The sequence below is a fragment of the Gadus macrocephalus genome, chromosome 20 (genome assembly GCF_031168955.1).
Source record: "Gadus macrocephalus chromosome 20, ASM3116895v1".
NCBI lineage: Eukaryota > Metazoa > Chordata > Actinopteri > Gadiformes > Gadidae > Gadus > Gadus macrocephalus.
This window is the reverse complement of record NC_082401.1, coordinates 18,281,292-18,299,369: the sequence shown is the minus strand read 5'-3', so window position 1 is coordinate 18,299,369 and position 18,078 is coordinate 18,281,292. Positions and strand designations below refer to the sequence as shown.

Genomic DNA, 18,078 nt, shown 5'->3' with positions numbered 1-18,078 from the left:
AGTGTTGTTGTGTGCGCTAAAGTTTTTAATAGAGTGCTTTTTATTGTTTGTTGTGGTGTTTGTTCCCTTACTAAACAATGGTCGTTTCAGGAAGTGATCCTATCCAACTGATCACAATAAACCTATGTCCTCCAAACCTGAACAATGAAGGTTTCCCTTGAGATGTTTATGAATAATTGAACAATCAAACACATTGAGCTGTACTGTAGATAGGGTATCCTTGATTACGGAACAAGCGTGTGGCCTTGCAGCCCATCTCCAACCTTGACCTCTCTTGACCCTGTGATGCAGGACCTGCTGAACTTTGACGACCCACTGAACATCGACGCTGCAGAACATCACCTGAGGGACAAGGTACGGTCTGACTGCCACACAAAACTGCTTCATATCACATGCCACTTGAACCGACCCCCCCAAGTAACAAGAACATAAACACTAGGCCTTAGTGATAGGAATCAGCAGGAGCATCATAAAACGATATGAGAGAGATTCTTGAATGCCGGGACGATTTGTTGTGCGATTCTGTAAATGTTGAGTATACAGTCTTTGATTAACGGTGTCAGTATCCCCTATATTCACTCTGGCTGTCCTTCCTCATCATTAAACTGTGCTTGACAGTCTGTATAGCAGTGAATTTAGTGATGTGATGGTACCTCTGTTACCATCACTATGACATTGATGAGAGACGCAAGGACAACCTCACTAATAGTTGGCTGAAATCGTCTATAGACTAACTGAATGATCGTTTGGTCTCAGGTTGCTGGGATGTTAGATATGGCGACTAGAAAGAGTAACATGTAGAAGTATTTTGTTGAATGCTCAGTGTTTCATTTGCACATTCATCTAAAACAAAACCTGCGGATGCAGACAACAAGTAGACCCGCATCACCTCGTTTGGGAGCATGATGCATTTGTATTTTTTTGCATGTACTCAAGTCTTAAATAATCTAATGCAACTACTCAACTGTGAAAATGAACTCCAGTGCCCATCCCCAGTTCTGAGCAAAGGGAAAGTACTGATTCACCAGACTATTCAGTGTGTTTCCCTCTTCAGGCCTTTAAGAAGCTATTTCTCTCATATGTCCTCAAAACACATTCGACTCGAGCGGGAGTGTTGAGCCTCAGTATTCCGCTCGACATCTGGATGCTTTAAAAGACGAGGCTGCCCCCTTATCAGCAAACATTAGAGATTCTCCAAGTCCTCTCAGCATGTGGGACTCTCATCCCCAACCGCCCGGCTCTGCAGGAGCAAATACCGGCCAGCCTATCAGCTTCAGCTCATTAAGGTTCTCTATGATTCTATTGGGGTATGTCCAAGTGTGTGTGATGATAACCGGGGTTGAGTTTGTACTCACTCCATCCCTCACTATCGATCTTTCACACGCATGCAGACAAGTACGCAAGCACACTAACACAGAGACCCGATTCTGTGTTGCTAATCATGGTTCATGAGACATTGTTAGAGGAGCTGCTGCATCCAGCTGGCTGTACAAGCAGAGAGCTCCGTTTAGATCCAGTTAATTAATTTACCTTTCACTAACTACTGTTAGTCACGCTGGGGGTTGGGGTAGCAATTAGTTCCTTCTGAATGCTTAAACAAGCTTATTTTGAATCGTTACGTAACACACTGCAAACCTCAGAGAAAACCACTTATTTGTTTGATTTCTTTTTTTTCCATGTTGATTGAGCACCTGGAGGTACTATAGGAAATTATTGATTTAGATGGGGATGAATGTTCCACATGCTATCGGGGAATACATCTTTTCACTTTAATTTTATTCTTTTTTATTAAATGTGTCGTCTGTAAATGTAACCACACATCTTCTTACCCGAACCGCCATTGATACTGTCACTTTTCTCTGTCTCTTCCTCCTTGTCCTTCTGTTTCTCTCTCTCTGTCTCTGTCTCTGTGTCTCTGTCTCTGTGTCTCTGTCTCTGTCTCTCTATCTGTCTCTCTATCTGTCGTCAGATGAACAGAACACATGGTCTTATCTAACTTTGACCTACTCCCACAGAGCTACTCCTCTATGCAACTTCTGCAACTGATGTGTGTGTGTGTGTGTGTGTGTGTGTGTGTGTGTGTGTGTGTGTGTGTGTGTGTGTTTGTATATGTGTGTGCCTTTGTGAATTGGTTATGCCTGTCTGAAAATTGTGTGTCTCACATACACACTAGCAAACGCAGCCATTTACTCTGTGTGCGCGTGTGTATGAGTGTGTGTGTGTGTGTGTGTGTGTGTGTGTCTGTGCATGTGTGTGGGGGGGCTTCTCAAGTGGCTCTCCTTTGTGCTTTTTGCCTGAATGAAGTGGTTGATTGGAGCCATACTCATGGGCGTCAGAGCGCCTCTCTGTGTGTGTGTGTGTGTGTGTGTGTGTGAGTGGCGCTAGTTCGCGTTTGTGTGTGTTCTTAGTTAATTGGTGTTGGAGGGCTCTGTCAGTTCTGCTGGTGGTGCAGAGTGGACGTCCACTGTGTGTGCAGCAGCGTACAAAATAACAAGGAGAGAGAGCCACGGCTTACAGCTCAACACACAGAGCATGCAGGGTCCGTTCACAGAACGGGGAAGTCGATTGGTAGGAACAGGGAAAAGGCTCTTTTGGCAGTTATTTTTGTATGTATACACAAGAGAAACATCTGGATTCTACAACTGTTGACACAGAAATGCACCACGCGCTCACAAACATCTCAGCCTGTTTACACGTAGGGCTGTTAGCTCAACCACTTACTGCACCCAGTACGTGGACGCGCACGCTGCCGCACGTACCCTGCCCTCGGGCACTGGGTCCTTCGCACACGGCTCCACGGGCCTTGAGTGCACACAAAGGCAATGTGCAAATAGTAATAATACTACAAATCCCCTGACGTTCTTTGCGATGGCAATAAAGAACATGAAAAAGTTTTGGAACACAATGGCAGGGAACCGGTTTTTTTAACCCGAGCGAGGAAGAATGTTAAGAAAAATGGGGGGCGAGCCATGATCCACGATATGTCGGAGCACTATCGAACATGTACGAGGAAAGGAGTGTGATGCAGCCGATGATGAGCAGGTGTTGTTCCCCAGGCCTGGAACGCCTGGCTGGTTTAAAGGATCTTATTCATCACCGGACCAGCGAAACTCCTTTCCCAGGAAGGTGCATCGTAATAAAGGGTTCAAATAGAACAAAATAAAGGGAGTCACTGCAGAGACGCCACTCAACACGACAAGCATACAAAGGTTGAAGCACTATCGTCTTCCCCGAACAGTGGGCACACTCCATGGTGAAGAGCAGGAATAGGGCCTTGAGGGTAAAGCTGCAGGTAGAGCTGCCACTAGTCCTTTCGGCCATCTCGGCAATGTAGCTTGTGGTATTGCTGCGTCTGAGTCAGCCGAAGCCGTCTCAGTCGGCCCAGGCTGTCCCAGTTCCCCTTGAGTAATAATTCCTTGTACAAACAGTGAAATGGTTGTGCTAATAGCTAAGGGGTCTCAGTGTCTTCCGTGTCTGAAGTGTCTTATGGAAATTTCCATTAGACTCCATTTCAGTTGTTTGATTTTACAGGAGACAAACCTTCTGTTTTGAATGTTACCACAAAGGAGACACGTGCACAATTTTAAACACAAGCAGGTGGTCGACGCTAACCACTTGATGCTAGCCGCTCTCTACTAACCACTCTGTACTCGCCATCGGACGTTAGCTAGCGAGCGCCTCGTTCCATCACGAGGCGATCACTGCTGTTTGCATGGCCAGTATGCACCGGCAATCTGTTCATAGATTAAACAGTATGCAGATGTATACAGTTGGCAGCAAGCTCATTACAATGGGGAGATATGTATGATGTTGATATATAGGCCCCTTGGTTTTAATTTGTGTGCTGGCCCTCGGGGGATGCAGTATTACTGGTAAACATACCAGGCGGAAGGTGAGTGGTAATTGGCTCGGATATAAGCAGCACCAATCTTATGTATGTTTGCGGGTAGAAACTCAAGTGGTAACTGTTCCTGGAGTGGAGCTCGAACATACAGAGTGTCTGCTGTTCATGGTTTATCAACGGGTTGCATTAACCCTGAGAGACTTGTCCTCTTTCTGTAAATAGAATATCCCCCCGGTCGTTGAATGGGCCTTGGGAATAGTGATTTATAGTATTTTGTGTATGCAAGGTTTGGTACCGTTTGATTGTGGCAGGAAGGAAGATTTGTTGTTAATAATCGTACTACTATAATGGCAGGCCTGTCGCACGAGTACTGAAATTACTGATGTGCGCGTGTGCCAAGCAGCCTACAGCTCACACACAGCACGCGCGAACGCAAACATACACCGCAAGCAAGCACATACACACACCGCCACACACGCACATACACACAACGCCACACACGCACATGAGCACGAACATACATGGAAACACACATACATACACACGCACACGTGCGCGCGCACACACACCACGTCAAGACAAAGGCAGCGACGATTACACGGAAGAGTACACATACGCACGCTCACACACCGTACGTCAAGACAAAGACGTTCCTATCCTCTCTCGCCTTCTCCCCCCTTCCCCTCCTCTCCTCTCCTCTCCCCTCCTCTCCTCCCCTCTCCTCCTCTTCTATCATCTCCCCTCCTCTTCTTCAAATACTTTGTTTGGGGCCTACTAATATCTATATTAAAGCATTCATAAAGTAGCATGCCAGGGGACCTTTAAAAAATATTGAAATGTTGGCACTGCTTTTAAGAGTCATTTGTGGTGAACGAATGTTATACGTTTTGAAATTATAGGCAAAATGTTATTATATTATGCGCTCAGAAATTTCTTACATTTCCGTCTGGAGTTTCCACATTATTTTATTTTTCATATTTCATCGCGGACGCGAAAACTCTAGTAATAATAATAATTATGACCTTTTATCTATATACTAGCTATTTGTACAGCACATTTACAAAGTGCTTTAATATAGATTAGGTATATAGATCACCATTTGTATGCTATCATACACCCTGCCCTTCTGTCTATCAGGTCCACTGCAACACCCAGCTCTTACCCTCGCTCTCTCTCTCTCTCTCTCTCGCTCTCTGTGCTTTGTGTTTATAATCCCACTCTGTCACCTCTTGTGTCACTCCCTTCTGTTTTTCTTTAACCCTTTAGCATACCTTAGCCACATCGATTCGTTCGATCAATAACCATGAACCCAACCTTCTAACATAACACGTCCCACCATGCAAGCACACACACGCACGCACACACGCACGCACACACACACACACACACACACACACACACACACACACACACACACACACACACACACACACACACACACACACACACACACACACACACACACACACACACACAAGCACACACACACACACACACACACACACACAATTATAGTCCTTCACGTCAGGATGGCTTGAGGTCTTTGATTTGCAATCCGTCATAGGAGGTGACATCACATTGACACCCTGAGACTCCTAACGCAGTGGAAACGCTTAGCGATCCATCTAGCTCCACTTTCTGCCTCTTCATCACTACTTTGGTCCAGGCACCCTCCTTCTTCCTTCTTTTAGCACTCTCGGCCCACCATAGCTCATCATGTGTATGGCCAGTACCAGTTGTACCAGCGCCCGAGTACAATAGTCTTCTTCTATACAGCAATGTTTGGACGATTCAAACACCCCCCAAGAGCTAAATGAATCTATGACGTACATTTCTCCAACATTTGTCGAATCTGTGTTCCTCTTGTCTCCTCTTTCCCCACCCCTCCTCCCCTACCTCTCCCCTCCTATCCTCTCATCCCTCCCCCTCTCCCTGCCTCTCTCCCTTCCCCTCCTCTCCTCTCCCCTCCCCTCCTCTCCTATCCTCTCTCGCCTTCTCCCCCCTTCCCCTCCTATCCTCTCCTCTCCCCTCCTCTCCTATCCTCTCTCGCCTCCTCTCCTCCCCTCTCCTCCTCTTCTATCATCTCCCCTCCTCTTCTTTCCTCTCCCCTTCCCTCCCCTCCTCTCCTCTCACCTCCCCCCCTCTCTCCCCTCCCTTCCTCTCTCCTCCTCTTCTATCCACTCTCCCCTCCTCCTATCCCCCCATCCCCTCCTCTCCTCCTCTCCTCCCCTCCCCTCCTCTCCTCCTCTCCTCTCTCCCCTCCACTCCTCCCTTCTCCTCCTCTTCTATCCACTCTCCCCTCTCCCTTCTCCTCCTCCCCTCTCCCTTCCCCTCCTGTCCTTGTCTTGTTTTAACAAGCGGCTCTAGTGAACGAGGCGATATTTCAGCTTGAATGAATATGGGTGGTGTTGGCGGCGTTATCAATCGCACATGTTGAGCAGCATGATTAGGGCCAGACATGTCAAGCTTTGTATTGAATGGAGCACACATAAAAGTGATCAATGTGATGGAATCAACAGCTCTGCTTTAATACGGACCAGTGGTTTGAGCTTCTGTTACAGCGCGTATGACGGTCCGGGTCCTCCACACACCACCTCCTCCTCCTTTTACTCCACCCACCTCCTCCTCTTTCACCCTTTCTTCTACTCCTCCTCTGCTCCTGGTTACCTCCTCTCCTGTCCCCCCTCCTCCTCCTCCTCCTCCTCCTCCTTTTCATCATCTGCTACCTCCTCCTCTTTCTCTCCTCCTCCTCTTCCCATTCTTCTCCGGCTTCTCCTCCTTCTCTTCCGCCTTCTCCTCTTCCCATTCTTCTCCACCTTCTCCTCCTCCTTCTCTTCCTCCTCCTCCTCTTCTCATTCTTCATCACCTTCTTCTCCTCCTTCTCCCCTCCTCCTCCTCATGTCTCCCCGAGGTGTTTCAAGTGTCAGTGCGGTGGAGAAAGCACGGCTCTATATGATTGGAACAATTTGTTCTCATTCCAAATTGGGAGCTTAAGAAGCAGAGCTGCAGGGTTCCTCGATGACCTTGCTCCCACTCGTTCACTCTTTCTCTCATTTCACTCTATTCCCCTCTTTCACTCATTTCTCTTTCTTTCCTCTCTTTCCCTGATTCTCTCTCGCTCCCTTTTCTCCTCCTCTTTCTTTACCCCTGGCTCTTCCTCTCTATCGCTTTTTATCTCTCTTTCTTGCACTTTCTCTCCATAGCTCATTGCTTCCCCCTTTCTACCTTTTATTTCTCCCACTTCTATCTCTCTTTCTCTCCCTCTTCTCACACTATCTCTCTCTTCTCTCTCTCTCTCTCTCTCTCTGGTTGGCTGCCATGAAATGGCCTTTTCACACAAGGGGAAAAGACTGTTTATCGGCATATGAACAGACCAGTGTTTGTGTGCACTCACATGCACTATTGCGCAAATGTATAAGCATGCACGCTTATGCTTGTATATAAGAAGCCACGTCCAGATACAGAAGGTATCCTTTTCTGTCTTTTTTGCACACACCTTGGCTACATCTTATCCTGTCTTATTCCTTTGTTTCTTTTGGCTACTTATCGTGTGCTTTGCTATTTAAAAAATAGTGTTTTGAAAGGCCCCTCACTTTTAATTTGTGAGCTGGCACCCTGGGGATGCGTTAGTACTGATAAGTGTAGCAGGCAGGAGGGGAGAGGTAATTGCCTTGCTTTCGCTACACAGCAGTTCCACTGAAGTGCAAAGTTTACTCACAGTTCGCAAACGTCTTGTATATAACGTGTGAAATCGTAAGTATCACTTGAGTCACCTAATCGACCTATTTAGCCTCAGTAAGCCAGTAATTCTATCTAGGGTTACAATGCAAATATTATTCTGTACTTTGTGTTTATATTGCTAGTTGCGTTTCTTTTATTCTATTTACTTTGTCTCTGGCATGAGCCGAGCAGCTGTACCTGTTTCTGTAAATGCTAATGATTTATGAAGGTTAGCCTGACTTTAATGGGGGTACTTCAAATTTGTAGACTCAACGATAGTTGGTCCCACTAAATGCCTCCTTTGGTGTTTCAGTTTGTAGCTGTTGCTTGTGTTTTCATTGCATAGCTTGTAGCTAGAGCCTGATATTGGTTTGCTGATTTTATCTCAGATACTGTATATCGGTATTGTGGTTTGCCGATATGAAAACTTTTGAAATGGTGTTGATTTATTAATGTTTTTTTATCATGTTCTGTGTCAAAGTTTGTACCTCCTCCCTTATAAAGTGAATCGGTTCCTTTAGCTCATGATTTTAATGCGATATATTGCTGTGGCCCGAAGCATGGCTGCAGGGTGACCAACAATTCCAATGTAGCTGCTACAACCCAAGAATACAAAATATATGTATATAGAATATCATTGGATATATCTATATCTTCAATATCGGCCAATATATCGATATCGGTATTGGCATCGGCCAATCAAATCCAGTATTGATCAAGTGCTAGTTGTTTTTTTAAGCATTGCGTTTGTTTTATTGTCTTTGTTTGTGTTTTTATTGTAGATTGTGTTTTTTTGGCATAGCTTAAAGTTTTTAGCCTGTGTTTTTTTAGAAAAGCTTGTGTGATTATTTATTTTTATTTTTTGTAGTCTTTTAATAGCCTAGCTTGAGTGTTTGTGGTGCTGCGTGTTATAACTAGCATAGCTTTGCTTTTCTCCGGTGTACTTTGTTTAATACCATAGCTCGTGTTTTTTCTAGCAGCCTGTGTTTTTTGTAGAATAGCTTGTATCATCGCAATCTTTGCTGATGGAACTCTCCCCCTCGCTGGCTCTCTTCCCATCATGTTCTCTGGCTTTAGTAGTCACTTGGGGACATATAGGGGGGCATTTTACCACCTGCACCGGGCAGACAGTTGGTGTAGCAGATATATAAGCATACCCAGCTGATGGGACCTGATCTGCCCAGACACCTAGCTCTCTCCTGGGGCTAATTATCACTTATCAGCCCCCGGCTGGTCCAGCTGCTTATCCAACAATCTCTACAGGCTGTCATAGAGCCTCCAAACAACGCATAAATCAGTAGCTCCAAAACCTTTTAGGTCTGTAACCCAATTTGTCATGTCTGAAAATCGTTGTAACCCCAACCTGCGTCTGCTTCCGCACACATAGTTGGAACCAGGAACGTGGGTGTCTCACCGAATGCCAACCGCACTGCACTATGTACCGGGTTTAGCCGATAATACTGAGGAAAAACTCCACCTGCAGACTCACAGTGGAGATAAAGATTAAGCAGACAATGGAGACAGAAGCTGCTCCGTTGCCGAGACTCTTGCTCCTCCTCTCTCCGGCTGCTCCAGAGGAGCCCTGGGTCGGGAGTCATAAGTAGGGACAGGACGGCCGTAGTCAACGTTTTGGGCTACATGCCATTCATTCTGTGCGATGGCGGCAAGCCTGCGTTGTGATTGGTTCACAGTCCTCATTGAACATCTCCCTGGTGGAGCTGCAGTAGTAGTAAGGGAAGGGTTGGTTCTGGTCCAGCAGAGGACGTAGAAACACACCAGGATGGATTGTTTGTTTTATTTTAAAGGGACAACGTGCCGGATTATAGCTTTAGGCGAATTTGCAGCCATATTCCCTTGGCAGGGTAAAACAAAGTAAAGCACACCAAAGGGAGATGTGTGTTCGCACACAATGTGAGATAGATGGTATAAATTTGCAAAAATTAACTTGGAAAAAAACCTCAGCAAATATGAAGTTTGAAAGCATGTTGAATTACAAAACTGACAAAATGACTGTCGTACTGTTATTAATGTGGTAGTACTGTGGAAAAACTGCACTAATACGGCGTGAACGCGGTAGTATTTGAAGCCCTTGATGCCCCATCTCTTTTCCTAGCTGCTGTGTGGTCGCACACTCAAGACTTTGTTTTGCAATTACATGAACACAGCCTACTCCTCTGCAATGCAGTGGTGCATCTTTGTTTCTGTGTGTGCAAATCATTAACTCTGCGTGCGTACGTACGACCTTGTTTGTGTGCTTTCCTAGCAGTGTGTACGTGCCCATATGCATGTATACGTGCCCATGTGTATTTACGTGTGTGTACATGCCATGTGTATTTACGTGTGTGTACATGCCCGTGTGTATTTATGTGTGCGTACGTGACTGGGTGTGGGTGTACTCGTGTCACTGAGCTACTAGGCAGAGGTCCCAGAGCAGCGTGGATGTGACGCTCTGGTCCCCGAATGTTTAGCCCGAAGCAGCTGCGGTCAATATCTTTACAGCAACCGTTTAGGAGATGAATGAAGAGTCTCTTAAAGTTAAGATACACGGGACACTTATGTTTATAAGGCACACTTCGAGTTCCCAATACACTGGCTGGATATGTAAAGATAAGATGTGTTTATAGTTGGCTTGGGCTGTATGTTATTTCCCTCTGTCATACAAACGAGCCATATGTTTTTTGAGTGTACTCTTTCCTTTTATCTTTCTCCATTTCAAGCTTTCCCTCTATTGCACATATCTCTCCCTCTCTCTCCCTCTCCTTCTCTCTCCTTCACTCTCCCTCTTGCTCAAACTCCCTCTCTCTCTCCCTCTCCTTCTCTCACCCTCCCTCTGCTTCCTCTCTCTCTCCCTCTCCTTCTTCACCCTCTCTCTCCCTCTCCTTCACTCTCCCTCTTGCTCTCACTCCCTCTCTCCCTCTCCTTCTTTCACCCTCTTCTTCTCTCTCCCTCCCTCTGCTTCCCCTCTCACTCCCTCTCTCTCCCTCTCTCTCCCTCTCCTTCTTTCACCCTCTTCTTCTATCTCCCTCCCTCTGCTTCCCCTCTCACTCCCTCTCTCCCTCCCTCTCCGTCTTTCACCCTCTCCTTCTCTCTCCCTCCCTCTCGCTCCCCTCTCGCTCCCTCTCTCCATCTGTCGTGACCAATACAAGAACGCCCCCCCGGGAGTGTGAGAGCAAGGGGCCTAGCAAAACGGCTGGAGGTCACCGTGTCAACGGAAGTGGAATATGACAGGTCGCGGGGTCACGCGTTGCGGCAGTTGACTCGTGGTGCCCCATGACCTCGTGACCTGTGAGGAAAGAGATGGATGGAGCAGGGAGCGTAACGGTTGTGGGGAGATGGAGGGTGTAACGGGGAGGGTCGGGAGGGGGTGGGGGGGGGGGGGGGAGAAGGCCATCAGGATTTAACTGGTCACCGAGGCTCCCCGAGGGCAGGTGTCAGACAAAGAGCCAGTAAAACGCCTCTAGAGCACAATGAGAGGATAAAGAGCAGGTTTTCAGGGCTCATTCGTCAGGGCAAACCGTTGCTTGTGCACTTTAACGTTTGATTGAATGTTCCTAACAAGATGAGGAAGTTGGGTGGTACTGGGCTCTCAATGTTTCTGTTGTACAGATGGCAGATGTTTCCGCAATTTGGGATGACTGGACGGACGGTTGTCCCAAAATTTCTATGAATCTTTATTTAGAAATGTGCATCGGTAACACAGATGTATTTCAGAGGTAGGATTAACCGAAGTATATGAGGCCTTACATCAACACTTAAATTGAGGTAATGGTAGCCTTTTATCAAAGCAGCTTGGCCAAACATGGGATGACTGAGCTATCCTTCGTTGTTCTTGCATTCCAATGTTTTTTTGGAATACTTGAGACACCTGCCGTAATCTGCCTATTGCCAGACCAAGCTCAATCGTAGATTGCACGTTGGTCTGGTGAAGCTGCTGTCATTTTCTTCAGCACAAGAGGCGTGATCAACGGGCCTAGTTGAACTGACTCGGTACGCAATTGGCTGCTTGCCGTCGCTTCCCTGTCGTCCATGTGTTAAACCAGCCAATGGCGTGCCAAGGGGAAAAGCCAGCTTGGTGATTGGCTCCCGCAAAAACTTATCGGGAGCAGAAAGAAATGTATTGCTCTTCTCCTGACCCTTGTGCAGGGCAAACTCAAATCGCCGGCAGAATGGGCGGGGCCACCCAGTCTTCACCTGCCGTCCACTGTGAGAATCTGCAAGACGGACAGAGACCGCCCTCGAGTCTGTACACGTAATGGTTGTAATAATACAAATATTGAGCCAAAATTGGAGGTTACTCACAAGGTTTTAGTTTTCAATTGGTCGCACTAGAGTTGCGGCCATAGAAATAAGAGGATGCGGAGAGCAGGGGGGGTGGTGTTCATGTGGTGTTTTAATCATGAACATTATTAGATGCTATTTCCATACAAAAACCTTTAGGTTAAAGGGAGCAAAGTGCTCAACCTTCTTATAATTACCGGACGCTAATCCAAAACATGAATAGAAGTGATCTACGCCCCTCTAATAGCACCTTTGTGCTTTCTCTTCAGCGTGGCGCTATTTCTGCCCTGGGATTTTATCAACGTTTCATAACGTTCCAACCGGCTATTTGCTTTATGATTATTGGGAGAAAGCCTACTCTCATACTTTGGAAACCATGTGTCCTTTGTTGAAAATCGTAGGCCCATTGAAGCTCTGCCGTAACTGAGTCTTAACGGCTGAACATCCGCATGCTGCGGATGTTCAGCCAGCATTTCTACTTGATATTGTTGTATCACTTATTGCGTTATTAACGCTGTAGAAAGGAAAAGGAAGTCTTAATTTAAGTGTTTCTCATTTCAAGTTGACTGGAGCAATGAGCAATGTGTGGTCTCATTAGGTTGTTATCTTGACACATGGATTTCCTTATTAAAGAGATCTTTGATAAAGGAGAGAACAGACATTGTCGAACCAATGGAACGGAAAACCAAGATTTTGGAACTGTGCCTTCATGCAGAACCGCCAAGTAGCAAATCATTACCCAGTAGGTAGCACATATCCACAGAACACCGGCTCCAATTACAGCTGGGAGAAATGCACTCTTTGATATCAATTCGGAAGAACAACAATTATCCGAAATTGAAATGATGTTTATAGAGCAGTCCTTATTCATATACGTTGTCTCACTCGACGTATCTGAATCAGCCGGGCATTAAAGAGGTGTTTCATCGATCGACTCGACGCAGAACAACAGCGTAGAATAATAATGCGTCCCCTTGGTGAGCCTGAGGGATTTCTTCCCATTAAAATGTCTCGGGCCACCGTTGGGAGGACAGTTCACAGGAGTCCTCTCTTCCGCAGATTAAACAAACCTTAGCCTTGGGGAAAAAGCCTTCAGAGATCACCTACATTCTGCTCTGTATCGGCTGTCTCGATATATATATGGTTTGAAGTCCAGTTTTACAGCTTAATGCCGTGGCAGACACAGCTACACAGGGCAGCACACAGCATGTGTGTCCTCCGTTAGGCCTTAAGGATATTTACACAGACTGAGGCTAGGAGCCACACATTTGTCCATCCTCGGTGAGCAGACTCACTCTCTCGGCCTGTCTAGCCCTCAAATGAAGCCACATGATTCATCGCTGGGCCGATCGACTGAAGTATAATGGATTTCTCGTTGGTCTGAATTTTGTTTCATCTAGAAATGCAAATATTAGGCTTCCTTAAAAGGGGTTTTCAATATAAAACTAATCCTTTGGTTTTGGCTGGTGATATAGTGGGCATGGGCCCACATCTTAGCTTCCCTGCTCAGCTGGCAATCACTTACACTCATAAAACACCAAAATTAACACTCAGTTTGTATTCTCCCCATTTTAGCTTTTTGGCCCAAACCAGCGTCCAACAAGACATCTCATGCATTTTTAATAATGAACATAATTTCTCCCTTGATCCCAGTCCACTGTCGTTGCTGTTAAACAAACCAGGGACACCAGATTGTGAACTGGTTAGAGGGTGTTAGGGTTCTAGTTTCGAAACCGCAATGCCCCATGAAAGAAGCTTCGAGCAAGATGTTTCAAGTCTAACCCTGTATTCCCCCTCTGCTCCTTGCTTTCCCTCCTCTGTGCAGGAGGACTTCCGGAACAAGGTGCAGGACTACATCAAGAACTATGCCAGATGATAGGAGCACCCGGCTGCACGCCTCTGCTCCTCAGCCAACCAAACAGCTCCGCCGCGTCGCCACTCCTCCCCCCTGGCTCCGCCCACTTCCATCTTCGGGCCGACCCCCTCCCCTAGCGCTCGCTTATCTTATTAAACAAATCCCTTGCTGGTCCCGCCCATCGAAACCAACTCCAACAACCGCCAACCGTTGCTGGAATCAAAAGAATATGGATGTAAAAGAATTGTTAAAAAAAAAACACAAAAAAAACAACACAGAAGATATTGGGGGAAATAACGCTTGGGTGGGTAGGGGGGGCCTAACCCAGACCCTGATGCCTGTCTGTGGCCCTCCTGCGTCAAGGGACCCCTGCTCCCTGGGTCTTTTAGCCCCTTGAAGTGAGGGGGGGTGGGGGGGCTTCAGTCGTACTTTCAACTTTCAAGGCAAATCTCCAAGTCCCATCAAGACGGATCGCTTTCTTTCCAATAACCTGTGAAACTAAAGAAAGAATATATATTGTGTGTTTTCTGCTCCAGTGCCTGCCAAGTTTGTGTTGCTAAAGAGAAGTAGACGTCTCAAATATATAAACATGCCAGCATGCACACACATGCACATCCACACATCCACACATATATACACACAATGTCCTGTACTGCAGTGGGTTCACACACACACAAGTACAAACGTTAAATACACACTCAACATGGCACACACCCACAAACACACATCCAGCGATACCCGTGCCCTTACATTGTGAAGCCTGATGGCCTGCACCCATGTGACCAGACCACTTTACCTCGGCCTGTGATTCCACATGCACCACCATCTTGATTCCAGTGTCTTCCCACAGCTGCAGGTCACACACACACACACACACACACACACACACACACACACACACACACACACACACACACACACACACACACACACACACACACACACACACACACACACACACTGGGTTTGGTGATTGCCGCGTGTACTCTGGGTCAGGCTTGCGCGTCACCTATTGAATGTGTTGAGCTAATTTAAATTGTTGTGATGAGACAGAATCCGCCACGGCTGCATGGCAACAACACACGTTTGTTTGGGTGAATAATGCATGGACAAGCTAAATGAAAAGGCAAAGAAGAAGCGTTCCCTTGGTCCCTGGCACGCTCCAGTGTGGATTAGTCGGGGTTCCATATTGACCGTGCGTCGGGATCCCGTGGCAACCGCTGACGTCCGCTCCTCCTCAGACCCTCTGAAGAAGAGGAGGAGGAGGAGGAGGATTAAGAGAAGACCGTACTCAATCAATGTGCTGTAGGGGCAGTGAGTCGCCGCGCTAAAATGCCACACGGCTTAGGTCACGTGTTCGCTGTGTTAGCCGGGAGCTGATTGAATGGATGAGTGTGTGTGTGTGTGTGTGCGTTTGGATTTACATATTCTTGTGTGTGTGTGTGTGTGTGTGTGTGTGTGTGTGTGTGTGTTGACTTTCCAATTGCTCTCATCGTGTGTGTAAGGGTTTGGCTGTGTTTTTTGTGCGCAGCTTGTGTACGTCAACCCCACATGTAATGAATTTCCTTTTTGGATATTCATCCCTGTGCATGTGAAAAGGTGAGGGGATTGTCATGAGCTCCTTCTGCTAAGGGCTGAGGTGTGTGTGTGTGTGTGTGTGCGCTTGAATATGTCCTGTGCGTATGTCTTTATATGTGTGCAGAGCCAGGCATTCAGTTTTGAGCATGTGCATATAGGCTACAGTATGTGTGTGTGTGTGTGTGTGTGTGTGTGTAAACCATGTGTATCATGAATAAGAGATCAAACGATGTGATCAATTGTATCCTTCATCACTGATCGATCTGCATTCAAAATCAAACCATACGATGACGTGGAGGTAATTCAAAAGCTTCTTCCGGCTAAATGAATAAATCATGAGGAAACGATACAGAACAATTATGTGAGCTCATCTCTTATACTTACCAGCATTGAATTGTGCATGCTGTGTGCGTGAGTGTTGTTTGTACGTACACATTTGTCGGTCAACATCTAGGAAATTGTTCGCAAAAGACAAACACATTGAAGGATGTTCCAAGGCGGCCTGCCCCATTTACTGGAACTGTCCCCAGAACACACACACACACACTTACTCAAACTTCTCAAAATTACTCAAATTTCTTGAACCCCGACCTCTAACTGTTGCAATGTAAGAGGAAATAACACAATTGCAGGCAACTGCCAAACCCCCACTGGTATGTGGATTGCAGACCCATCCAAGGAAGAATACTCCAAAAGCCAGGCCTGTGACTGCAACTTCATCACCACGAAGCTAATAACACACACTGTTTGTTTATTGTCAAGGGGTCATCACACAAGGAGCCTCCAGCTAAGATGGACGCTAGGTCGGGTGAATATAGCCTGCCAACAGATGAAAGTTCAACGCCCCTTACTCCTCAAACCACGCTGACATGTTCAGATTGAGAAATGTTGCGTTTAGATTCCGTTGGTTTAAGAACGTCAAAACAAAGCTGTAATCTGATTGGACGCGCTTTGGGAGATCGGCATCAAACCAAGTTGTTTGAACCTTGACTGCAGTGGCATGGCAACGATAGGTTAGCATCAACACTAGGTTGGACCCGAACTACACTGACATTTATATGATTACATTAGCAACACCGATGCTGAATGACCATGTGCTGACCACTTCAGAGTGGAGGAGTCTACGAAAACACTTGGAGAAACGATATCAATATCAACCAAACTCCCATGACAGAATGGGGAATACAGCATACATTTAAATGGCATCTATTTTACCAACCGGCGTGATGAGCCTTGTCGATCTGCATTAGTAACGTCACAAGTGGTGAGTTTCCATCCAGATGTGTGATGTCTTTTACACACCACTGATGTCTGATACAGACCAGGCTTGTTGGTTTATCTATATCTATTCAACATCACAGCTGGTGGTAAAATAGGGGCCCTTTGCAGTAGTATGTTTGCCGTGACTGCCGACGTGGCAGTGAGGGTAGAGGCGTAAGTCCTAGCCTGCAGGGTCTCGAGATGCGTGCAGCTGCATTACGATATATTTCTCCTTCTCAAATAGCCAACCTTGTCTTTCTGAAATTGTATATCCATTTTTTAAGATATATTAAAGAACATGTACAAAAAAAAATGATTTTTTTTTTTGGTGGCCTGTCTTGGATTGAAAGTCTTTGACAATAGTGGACAACCAATCACCGGCCGCCGGCTGTGGACGTGTGCGTGTGTGTCAGCTCTCTTTATTTCCCTGATAGGGTCTCCTGAACCTATCAGCCGTGGAAAAAAGACCATCTACAACCATCCGACTAAAAATGGGCGACAAGGGTGCAGAAGGAATACCTAAAAATAACCGACTGTCATCTGTTGCGAAGACCTTTACGTACTTGTCATTAACGGCCGTCAATCTTGGCCTGAATTGCAGCACACAGTGTTGAGCGCTGACACCTGCCAACCAGCGCCTGCTAAGAGGGTGTCTGTCCAGCGTGAGGGGGGAGAGTAAGGAACCTTAAAGGAACCGTAAATCAAAACTTGTCTAAAACAAGTCCCTTGTGTAAATTACGTGCTTACGTCTCTGCGTCTAAAACGACCCTAAATCGGCCTTAAAGCTAGGGTGGGCGATTTTGGAGAAAACAGCCGTTGAGATTCCGTCACGTGCTCTCTGGCCCGTCCCTGCCACGCTACCTGCTGTAGCTCCTCCCACCAAACGTCAGTTATGCGCGTTCATGTGAATTCAGTTACATTGATAGGAAGACGAAACACCATGTCCGATTCCGAGGTAATTAAACATTAGTGCTGATTGCTACATAAGTACATATATAGCATCAACATCTTACTCACAGACATACCATGTATGTTATCTTAAAATCATTGCCATTGCGCTGGTAGGCCTAAGAAAGGTAGCTGTATCAGCCAAGCAAGATAGCAAACTAATTGCAACTGTAGTTCGTTAGCATAAGAACAAAAGCAAAAAAAAAAAAAAAAAAAACCTCCTTCTCCATGATAACAGAATTCTTCTAGGTCTCCCTCTTATCAATATTGACAATCGATATGATCTCTTTACTGTCGTTGTCCATCGTTGTGTATGTACAGTACTGTGCTGAAAATATATATATATTTGTTAAAATAACACAGAAAGCCAGATTACACACAAGGAAACCGTCACTTCAAAGCGATCGCGAAACTGAGCTAGGCTGCTGCTAGCTTGCAACAACGTTATAACAATACATGGAATATCATATGCTAGACTTCCCTCGCAGTGCTTATCTTGGCAGTTGTGTCAACGTAGCTTTTATACAAACGTGACTCGGACATTATCCACAGTTGAGTTGAAGCCTAGGCCACGTGTTAGCACAATCTCTGTGTT

General features: G+C 46.2%; 1 protein-coding gene and 1 long non-coding RNA gene across 2 annotated transcripts in view; one reads left to right on the top strand and one right to left on the bottom strand.

The window, feature by feature from the left end:
- Window positions 1-14,232, top strand: part of ube2f (ubiquitin-conjugating enzyme E2F (putative)) — a 41,975-nt gene extending 27,743 nt beyond the window's left edge. Inside the window, exons 9-10 of the mRNA XM_060040612.1 lie at window positions 292-354; window positions 13,668-14,232. Of these exons, the coding sequence (XP_059896595.1) occupies window positions 292-354; window positions 13,668-13,718 (114 nt within the window). The 3' untranslated portion in view covers window positions 13,719-14,232. The remainder of the gene's footprint in view (window positions 1-291; window positions 355-13,667) is intronic.
- LOC132449029 (uncharacterized) lies at window positions 14,111-15,797 on the bottom strand. Its single transcript, XR_009523492.1, has 2 exons — window positions 14,619-15,797; window positions 14,111-14,523 (listed from the first exon to the last, which is right to left on the bottom strand). It is a non-coding gene; the product is annotated as an uncharacterized LOC132449029 (long non-coding RNA).
- Between the last annotated feature and the right edge of the window lie 2,281 nt (window positions 15,798-18,078).